This window comes from Rhinatrema bivittatum, chromosome 7, assembly GCF_901001135.1.
Source record: "Rhinatrema bivittatum chromosome 7, aRhiBiv1.1, whole genome shotgun sequence".
Taxonomy (NCBI): Eukaryota; Metazoa; Chordata; class Amphibia; order Gymnophiona; family Rhinatrematidae; genus Rhinatrema; species Rhinatrema bivittatum.
The window spans coordinates 273,837,036-273,848,035 of NC_042621.1; the positions used below are offsets into that span (position 1 = coordinate 273,837,036).

An 11,000-nucleotide genomic window follows, 5' to 3' on the forward strand; every position below is an offset into this window, starting at 1 on the left:
AGGCCCCCTACTTGTCTTTTAGAGAGAGTGTTGAGTCCCTGGGCACTTAGGTAGAGGGTGAAAATTAAACCAGTTTCCAAAAGAAAACCCAAATAAGGAAAGAAGCGTGGCCAGAACAACTTTCTCCAAACAAAAGGCTTAAAAGCTAAAATCAGTTAAATAGGAGAAAGGCACCTTTTTCTTCTAGTCCATATTCCAGGTTTCTGTCCAAGAAACCCAAAGGTCCTTTTTTCAAAAAAAACAAAAAAGCAAGGAGCAAGCTTGAAAGCATCAACTCAGAATACACACCTACAAAATGTTGCTTTGGGTTTTTATAGGCAAGGACTTCACCATTCAGTTCTCCAACATGGGGGAGCTAGAACCCAACTAAACGTCACTCTTTTCTCTACCCATTTAATTATTTTCCTTTAGAGCCTTGGTAGAGCTCTCTACAATTGATATCCTTGGGATTGAGTAACAACAATTAGATCTACTCTATTGGAGCTGCAAGGTACTTGCGACCTGTATTGGCCACTGTCGGAGACAGTTTGAAGGGCTTGATGGATCTTGGTCTGACTTAGCATGGCATGTTCTTATATAATTGGCCTTGGTCGGCAAAGACAGGGCATAAGGACTTTGGATCATAGAAAAAAGCTTATTCTTGGAGATAAGAATGAAATAATATAAGTTAACATGTTCTGAAAAATGTAAATGGCTTCAGCTGAGGCAGAGTTTATGAGCAGGGAAAAAATATTCATTTCTAGATGGGCTTATGGTGGTGGCATCCTGCAAGAGTCTTCAATCATTATTTACAGAATGCATTTATTGAGGAATGTTTTGGGGAGTAGAAAATAGGTGGGAAAAGGACTTAAATGCCTAAATGGAACTTGTGGAATGGACTACTTATTTTTTGGAGCAAGTCCTTGTGAGTTTCAGTTGCATTCCTCACTCAGATGTCTTATTTTATTGCTCATAGGGCAGTCTGGCACCAGTCAATCTCCAAACATACTGCCGGATTTTCAAAAGCATTTACACGCTTAACACTGGGCTTTGCATGTGTAAATGCACTTTACCCTTGTTAAGTGGCTTTTGAAAATTGCTACAATAGTATGTTACATTTTTATGTTAAACTCCTTTGAAAATTCACCTGTAAATGCTCAGGAAGATTATAAATGTTGATTCTGCCACACAGAGATAGGGACCTTTTCACATATTATATTTCTGTAACAGTATAAAGGAATTGTGGACACTTATGGAGAAGAGTTAAGAATATACTGACTAGCCATTGTGGACTTTCATTTAAAATTATTTCAAAATCATTTGCAATTATGAAAAATATTTCTGCCTGCAATTAACATATGTTACTATCCTTGGCCTTAAACCTCATCTTTAATACTGGAAGGATAGAGTCTTCCTAGAAATGCATTCTTGGGGGAATATAGTAAGTTTGATTTACAAATATGAAGCTGTTGCAGCCAAAAAATATAGTACCGGTACCTAGAAAATCTCAGGTAATCTGGAAATCTGCAGAAGATTATCCCTGGTGCTGTAACTACAACCTTTTGTATTATATCAGTAAACTATATTGTACCATATGGTGATAATATAAGAAATAAGAACATAAGTTGCCATACTGGGTCAGACCGTGGGTCCATCAAGTGTCTATTCCCTATGTCAACTTGATTAATAGTTTATAGACTTCTCCTTCAGGAACTTATCCAAACCTTTTTTTAAACCAGATATACTAACTGCCAGAGCTTCATTGTGCGTTGTGAGAGAATTTTCTCAGATTTGTTTTAAATGTGCTACTTGCTCACTTCATGGAGTTACCCCTTGAATTATCTGAAAAGAACAAATAACTGATTCACATTTACCAGTTCTAGTCCTCTTAATGATTTTCTGGAACCCTCTCATATCCTCCCTCAGGCATCTTTTCTGCAAGCTGAACAGCCCTAACCTCTTTAGCCTTTCCTCATGGAGATTTTCCATCCCCTTTATCAGTTTGGTCGCTCTTCTCTGTACCTTCTCCAATGCATCTAAATCTTTTTTGAGATGCAGTGACCAGAATTGCACACTATACTCAAAGTTTGGTTTATTCCCCATTCCTTTTTTTTTTAAATAATTCCTAACATGGGGGCTCATTTACACTAAAGGTTTTCTCCCATTTAGTGTCTATAGGAAAAAACTTAGTAAATAACCCTCTTGGTTTGCTTTTTTGACAGCTGTAGCACACTGAGCCGATGATTTCAATATATCATCTATTATAATACCTAGATCCTCCCAGATGCTCACTAAATGGAAATTGTTTAAAAACATTCTTGTGAATTCAACAGAAATATAGGAACACTCAAAAATAAAATTTATTTCTCAGATTTTTTATACTGCGCAAACAGAAATCTGGTCAGAGTGGTGCACAACAAAATGCTGCTATTATTTAAAAACAAACCATGTATTCCTACTACGAATTTGGATAAAACCAAGCCTTCACTTTCTTTCTAAATGGTAAATAGTTTCAAAGGGACTGAATTCCAGAGCACCGGCCCAAGCACTGAGAACATCCAAGTTAAATGTAAGACATTGATAAGACAGGCTAAGAGAGAATGTGAAAAGAAGTTGGCTGTAGAGGCAAAAACTCACAGTAAAAACTTTTTTAAATATATTCGAAGCAGAAAGCCTGTGAGAGAGTCAGTTGGACCATTAGATGATCGAGGGGTTAAAGGGGCACTTAGAGAAGATAAGGCCATCGCGGAAAGATTAAATGATTTCTTTGCTTCGGTGTTTACTGAAGAGGATGTTGGGGAGGTACCCGTAATGGAGAAGGTTTTCATGGGTAATGATTCAGATGGACTGAATCAAATCACGGTGAACCTAGAAGATGTGGTAGGCCTGATTGACAAACTGAAGAGTAGTAAATCACCTGGACCGGATGGAATACATCCCAGAGTTCTGAAGGAACTAAAAAATGAAATTTCAGACCTATTAGTAAAAATTTGTAACCTATCATTAAAATCATCCATTGTACCTGAAGACTGGAGGATAGCAAATGTAACCCCAATATTTTCTTATGTTCCTCTGGAAGGTCTCTTTCTTAATCAATTTAACCGCAGGAACTGTAAATAATGGAGAACTTACCAAATGTAAATTACTCCCTGGGATGTATCTCTGTAATTGACTACTTAAGTAGACTGTCCCCTCATTACAATTTACCTTGTACATTAGGGTCATGATCTTAAATGTTATCCTTTTGTTGATAGGAAGCCAGTGCAATTTCTTTAGGAGAGGTCTGGCACTAACCTTTCTTGGATATCCAAACACCATTCTAGCTGCCATATTTTGCATTACTTGGAATCTTTGTATATTTTTCACTGTTAACCCCACATGGATCCCATTCCAGTAATCAAATACTGGGGTCACCAGTGCCTGAATGATGATTCAAAAAGCCCCAAAACTCGCCCATCCCTTAATTCTCTTCTGTTGTTTCAATTTCAAAAGCACCTTCTGCACCAACAAAGAAATATATACTTCAAAAGGATAATTTTTTCATCTAGTTGAACCCCCTAAATTACTAACTTCTGAAGATCAGGCATAACTAGTGTTACCTACCTCCCAACTGTAGGGATTTATCCAGCTCAATATTAGTAAAAATCATCCATTCTGTCTTACCTTCGTTTAGTTTGTTGGATGTCAACACAACCAATCCATTAGTGTGTTTAACCTTTCTTGGGCCCTACCCAGTGATGATGCTGGATCTTTCCCTAACAAACAAACTAGTTATACATCATCTGCATAAATATATCACCTAAAACCCAAATCACAAATTAACTTCCCCAATGGCTGCAGAAAGATGTTAAAAAGTAAAGGGGACAATGATCCCTGAGGTAATCCACAATAATGGTATGGATCAGACGTTTTTCCTCTTACCTGAACCTCCATCATCTTACCTCTCAAAAATGAAGAGATCCAGTCCGAACTTCGCCATTTAAAACTTAGATCCTCACATCTTTGTACTTGACAGATCCAATAACAACAACCCAAAGCTTCTCCTTTGTCCAAATTTCTACAGATCAAGTCATTCAGTGCTATCAACACTGTCTCTGTGCTGTAACCAGAACAAAATCCTGACCGGCACTCATCTAATAACTTATTCATCTCCACATGATGAGGCAATTGGATAGTAACAACCTTTTTTCCATCATCTTCCCTAAAAAGGGGCTCTCAACCACTGGGCGATAACTTGCACAATTTTCATTGTCTAGTCCCCCTTTTTAGCAATGGATTTAATGTAATCTTCAATGCCAAAGGAAATACTCCTGAAATCAAGGAAACATTCACAACATTTGTAATCTTCACATTAATTCCATTTTTTTTTAATACCAAAAATGACGAGTCGGGATCTAAACTACCACAAGTGAGATTACAATTTTTTAAAAATCTCACAAAACTCTTCCTGGGACACCTCCTCAAAATCCTCTACTCCTTCCCAAGAGTCCATACATGGAATAGACTTAGTATTTGGGTACTTGCCAGGTTCTTATGGCCTGGCTTGGCCTCTGTTGGAAACAGGATGCTGGGCTTGATGGACCCTTGGTCTGACCCAGTATGGCATGTTATTTTCTTAGATGTTCCTTTTTTTTGCCAACATTCAACCCCAACCAACTGGGTATCATTAAGCGTTTTGAGCTAAGTAAAGCTGTCACAATTTAACTTTTTTTTGAATCACCTCTCTAGGTATACAGTTTCTTCCGAATAGATCCTGAGAGCTGAAAACTTTCTTTAGGTCTATTCTCGCGGACTTAATCCGATCTTCATAATACTCCCTTTTAACAACTTTTATTCTCTGTTTCCAACTCGGCTTATCAGACAAAATATGTGGTTTATTCCTTAACTCTTCCTTCTTTCTCACTTCTTTATGCATATCAATTAATTCCTTTGTAAACCAGGGGCAGTACCATTCAACTTCCCACTATTTTTCTTAATAGGTGCAACTATATTCAAAACCTCTTCCAATGAAGAATTCCACTTATCTATCAAACCACCTAAGGGGGTCCCCAACATCACCCAATTGATAACCACTCCATTTTGAATAAAATAAATCCCTATCAAGTCATCCTGTCCGTACTATCAACTCCTTTCCTCTAATCATATGATACTACAAATGAGAAATAAATAACCCTATGATCTGACCAAATCACTTCATCCATACTTAATACCTTTAATTGTCAACCTTTCTCACCTCCTCAGTTCCAAAGATTAAATCTAAAGTGTGTCCTCCTGAGTGAGTCGCAAGAGACTTGCTAATGCAAGTCAAACATAGCTAAAACGTCTACCAGCATACATGCTTTACTATACATAGTATCATCTACAAGTAAATTAAAATCCCCCAACACAATTATACTTTCAAAGTGTAAAACCACTTCCTCAATAGATTTGGCTAAACCAATTACCCTTTCCAGTGTTTGAGTTTGGAGGCGAATTCACCAACAGCAAACCTATTGGAGACACTTTCCCCACAGCGAGTAACAAGCATTCAGAGCCCTGTAATTCCCTTAACCCCACCTGCTGGATGACTTCCTCACCCCCTTTAACCATGCGACCTGTTTTGAGACAAATATCTTGTTCCCTGGAGGACATACCTGTGAAAAATTTGCAATTGTTTTCTCTGGGAACCAAGTTTCAGTTACAAATACAAAATGTACCTTTTTTCTTTATAATTAAATCAAACACGTGGTTAGTTTTATTCCCTAATGATCTAGAATTTAGCAACATAGCATTCACATGGCGAATCTTAGAAACTCTGCCCCATTTCCCTTTTTCAATTTTTACCTCTGACCAATCTCCCCTAGCCTGACAGATATGTCTATCTTTTAAAGCTCTCTCTCTACCTTCCCCTTATATACGATCCTCCTAAGCACATATCATCGAAAATAATGCAAGCAACTACACAGCAGATCTTCATAAGGTGCAGGCCCCTTCAGCGTGTTGCAGTGGCATGCCGCAGAGCGGTGTTTCAGCTATTTACATCTCTCTCCTGATGTCAAAGTGGTCGGCTCTCAGTGACATCCCGGATCTGCTTGGGCATCTCTGGACCCAGTTGTACGGCCCGCAGTCTCTCTCTGCTCTTCCTCTCTCCTCAGACCCTCGGGTCAGGCAAGTTCTAAGCAGAACGCCGTTTCAGCTGCTTAAATCTCTCTCCTGATGTGAAAGTGGGCGGCTCTCAGCGGTGCCATGGCAGGGGGAGGAGCTAAATGTCCTGGATCTCCTCGGGCACCTCCGGACCCAGTTGTATGGCCCGCAGTCTCTCTCTGCTCCTCCTCTCTCCTCAGATCCCCGATCAGGCAAGTGGCTTCTGCTGAACTGTCACTAGTATTTTGATACTGTGGGGGACAGAGGTTGAACTCAACTGATACAATTGCAATTCTTCATAAGCTCCTCTCGGTTCTGTACTGTAGGACCAGAACTATAGTCTTTGAGCAGTTGTCCATGGACTGCAATATTGGGCTGTTGAATCAGTTTTACATCAGGCTATACTGCTGAATGCTGCAAGAAAGCTATGCTGGTATTTGAAATATGTATTTGTCTCCCCCCCCCCCCCCCTACTAGGTGCATAAAGATAAACCAAACTACTGCATGTAAAAGTGTTTTTTCTTGATTTGTGATGCATTATAATTGACTGCTGCTCTCTGTTTGTTTCCAGGGTATGACATTTTTCAACGGGATGCAATGAATAATGTTGTCAGTACTCAGCCAGTGCTAGAGTCCAGTGGGGTGTGGACAGCCATACTGCGGCAGGGTTGCTTCTACCTGCTTGTCTTTGTTCCCATCACTTGTGCATTAATCCAGCTCCTTGCATGGTCACAGTTCACTCTGCGTGGCAAGTGGCTGCAGACCATAAAGCACCATCGTCAGCGCATGTCTCAGAATAAACCTGCTCAGGACATCAAAACAGTATGATAAAAAGTAGCATTTGCAATTACTTGTGAATCTTTTCAGGACAGGCCTGCTAACTTCTGGCACCATCCAGCAAGAGGATAGCCAGCTTCAGTCTTCAAAGGCTGCAAACAGGTCTGACTTTTGGCACATTCACAGTGAGTAGGTATGCCATAGATTTCCATACAGTTGAACTAAAATGGTGAATTTGCCTATTTTCATTATCTTGACAATGGGATCCATTTGGCAGAGGTGAGTAGATTATTGGCAGGATGCCTGAGTTTCAGGTTTTATTTGTTCCCAAACTTGGGAAAAATTGAAGTGAGCTTTTATTATAGCCAGCCTAAAAACTTTGGGTTAACTTGGTAGTTGTGTGAGTCAGAAAGTCATGCATCTGCAAAGTTTTTTAATATAGTGACTGGGACATTGCAAAATAAACTTGGCTTTAAAACTTGACAATTAAGTGTTGACTTGAAGACATTTGTTTACAGGTTTTATTGAGTTTATTAATTTTGAAATTATTTCAGGAGGTGTTCTTGAGTTCTAATATGAGATGGCCCAGTTATTAGGACTGAAATGCAAGCAATCTGGTACTTTTTAAAAGTGAGCAACGCTATTTAATGATGGATAGGAAGTTTCAAATATTCACAATTTTCAAAGGGGCTGACCATCACAGCAATGTAGAACAATCAGATTGAGCCATGATTTGTCTAGGGATCCCTTACATTTTTGGAACCTAATCTGAAGGGAAAAAGCTGCTGCTGATGCTGCTACTACTACTGTATATGATACATAGATGAGACAAATAATTTCTAGTAATCACTTAAGTATTACAGTAAGTAAAAAGTTTACTCTTACTTGATAATTGTCTTCCATGAAGTTCAGCATGCATTTAATGAATAAATAGCTTTTCAGAAATGCGTACAATCTAATGTAAAATAACAACTGGAAGAAAACTACATGGATATTGTCTGATGAAAGAGCGACAATTATTAAGAGATATAAAGAGTATTAAGACAATTCAGTGACTATTTTCATAATCTAGTTAACATGTTTTGATGTTGTGTTGACCTAAAATGTGAATGCTGATTTTGTAAACCATTGTGATCTTCTTTTGGAACGACTGTATATAAAATGCCTAAATAAGACGGGTGACGTCACGAACCTGAATGGCGGCTTGAGCCAGTTGCTCCACAGTGCCTAACGCTATCATTGCAGAGAATCGAGCTCCATCCGTTCTTCCTTGCCTCTAAGGGCGCACATCGGTACCTTAGTACGTCCCCGACATGACGACCAAACGTAAAGGTCCCGATTTGAGACAGTTTACATATGCGAAGGGGAAAGAAGAAGTGGGGCCTTCTGACGACCATGATCCACCGGCCGAACCCGTCGAGGAGATGGAGGAGGGTGCGAATTCCGAAGCGGTGGTGGGCCTAACAGAGAATACTATGCCCACTCGGGAAGAATTTCGCCGTTGGTTCCAAGATCTTCGCCAGGATATGAAGGCTAATAAACGGGAGATGATGGCGCAAATGTCGGAACTCCGGGAGGATATGGCGGCCATAGGCCGGCGGGTGGATGACTGCGATATACGTTTGGAGGGCCAAGAAATACGCCTAGATCAGCTACAGGAGGCGGAGGACTCTCTGAATAAGCAATGTGTGGAAGTTTCGGCGAAACTGGAGGATCTCGAGAATAGAAGCCGCAGATGTAATCTGCGGTTTCGAGGCATCCCAGAGACTGAGCTTTATGCTGATTGCACAGCGGTAGTGCGCTCTCTCTGTAAGTTTTTTCTTACACCCGACCCCGCTGGGGAATCCTCGGCAGCAGTATCGGACATTGAGATTGAAAGGGCCCACCGCACCCTGGGTCCTCGCGGCAACAATCAGCCGCGTGATATTATAGCCTGCTTTCTGCGATTTCCCATCAAGGAGAGAATTTTGACAGCGGCCCGGCGACAGCAATCGTGGCAGTGGGAGTCGAATCAGATAGCGGTGTTTGCCGATATTTCCTCTATCACCTTGAAAAAGCGGCAAGAATACCAACCTGTTACATCTGTGCTTCGGCGGGAGAAAATTCGCTATCGGTGGTTGTTTCCGGGGGGTATAGCGGTCACCATCCAAGGAGTTACCTCTAAGGCCCTCAGTGTCACGGAGGCGGCAGCCATCTTGACGGCGGCAGGATTTCCAGTTACCATCTCAGCGCCGCAGCCCCAGCGTACGAGGCCAGAAGTCAGAAGATGGCAGCGAGTGGAGCATGGAGGCCGACGGCTACGCCGGAACGTCAGCAGACAGCTGGCGGCGCCGGAGGAGACCCGTGAAGGGACCTGATGTACTTTTCTATAATAGATTTGCTGAGTACTTCCTTTTGAGTTGCTTTTTCGGGGAGCGTGGATGGAGGAGCAGCGCTTGCTGAGCGCTGTTCGTTTGAATAGTCTGGGTTACAGAGATGCGTCTTGCATTGGGTGACTAAGTTTGTTTGTTCTCATTTGAGTATGTTTATAGCCAGCTCGGTTCAATCACAGTTTAAGGTGCATGGCACTGGAGTGGCGGAGGGCCGCCTCAGGGACTTCCCTGGTCTCCTCTGCTTCGGCAGACGCGCCATGCGACTATGGTGCATATTTCTATGGGGGGATGGGGGGCGGGGGAGGGATGGGGGACAGTGGGGAATATGGAACGATAGGATAACCATGTTGTACGGCACCTGCAGGTTTGATGCTGGTAATGGGGAGCTTATGCTCAGGTGGAGTGGATGGGAGGAATGGGACATTTTGAGATCTTGGCTAGGGGCACATACTATTCTTGGGACTCTTGTAGCAAGTAATACCTCTTTATGATGGCGGTTCATATATATTCTCTTAATGTTAAAGGGCTTCACACCCCAAGGAAACGGCATCTCCTCCGACAAGATATTAAATCCCTGGGTGCCCAGATAATATGTCTTCAAGAGACTCATTTAACTAAACGATATGAGCATTTATTACACTGGCCAGAGTTCCCTCATAGGGTGTTCTCCGCGGCCAGGCCGAAGGCGAAATATACAGGAGTATGTGTTCTTTTTTGTAGAGGGGAGGATTATGTTTTACGTAAACAAATTAGTGATGAGAATGGGCGCTATGTGCTCGTAGTTTTTGATTATCAGGGAATTACTTATACACTATTGGCTGTATATGCGCCTAATGACCACCAGAAGGATTTTTACTCTAAGCTTGACGAATTACTAGACAAAGAGGGGGAGGGACTACCAATAGTGGTGGGCGATTTTAATTTGACCCTTGATCCCCTTTTGGACACGTCTAAGGGGTGCCAGGCAGGTTCCCGCTCTCATAGAAAGCGGTTGAAGTCCCTCATAAACACTTGGCAGTTGGTGGATCCCTGGAGACAGCAGAATCCTACGGGACGAGAATATACCTTTTTCTCTGCGTCTCACCAATCGTACTCCCGTATTGATTTTTTTTTTGATTGATTCCCAACTGGTGGACAGAATTGAGGATGTTGATGTCCAGGCCATTACGTGGTCTGATCATGCCTCTATCACTTTAAAGTTAAGGGGTCGCTGTGCAAACTCCGGTAGTAAAACATGGAAGTTTAATGACACCTTATTGAGGGATGATAAATTTCGTCAACAGCTAATTGCTGATATCCAGGAGTATTTGGAGAATAATGAAGGGACGCCCACCTTGATATGGGATTGCCTTAAAGCAGTCTTGAGAGGCAAATGTATATCCCAGGGTGCATATGTGAAACGTTCTAAATTAGCACACCTCACGTTGCTTCTTCAGAAGATTGAGGCTCTAGCAAAAGACCACAAAACTACGCTTTCGGGGGCTACCTATTCTTCTTTGCAGCAGGCCCGAATGGAATTTAACACGCTGGCCTCGGCTGAGCTGACAGACAAATTACGAATGTTGAATCTAGAACGATATGCCTGGGGAAATAGGTCCGGGAAACTGCTGGCCAGATATTTACGGCGTAGGCAGACCCAGAATCAGATTTTGGGTATTAAAGCGGTAGGGGGTGATTTGTTAACTTCTCCCCCGGATATTCGTCGCCGCTTCCAGGAATTCTATGGCGCCTTGTATTCAGCTGAAACAC

General features: G+C 41.7%; 1 protein-coding gene across 1 annotated transcript in view; it reads left to right on the forward strand.

Moving 5' to 3' along the window:
- MFSD13A (major facilitator superfamily domain containing 13A) overlaps window positions 1-7,362 on the forward strand; it is a 35,599-nt gene extending 28,237 nt beyond the window's left edge. The window contains exon 8 of the mRNA XM_029610266.1: window positions 6,674-7,362. Coding sequence (XP_029466126.1) covers window positions 6,674-6,930 — 257 coding nt within the window. The 3' untranslated portion in view covers window positions 6,931-7,362. The remainder of the gene's footprint in view (window positions 1-6,673) is intronic.
- Window positions 7,363-11,000: the final 3,638 nt, after the last annotated feature.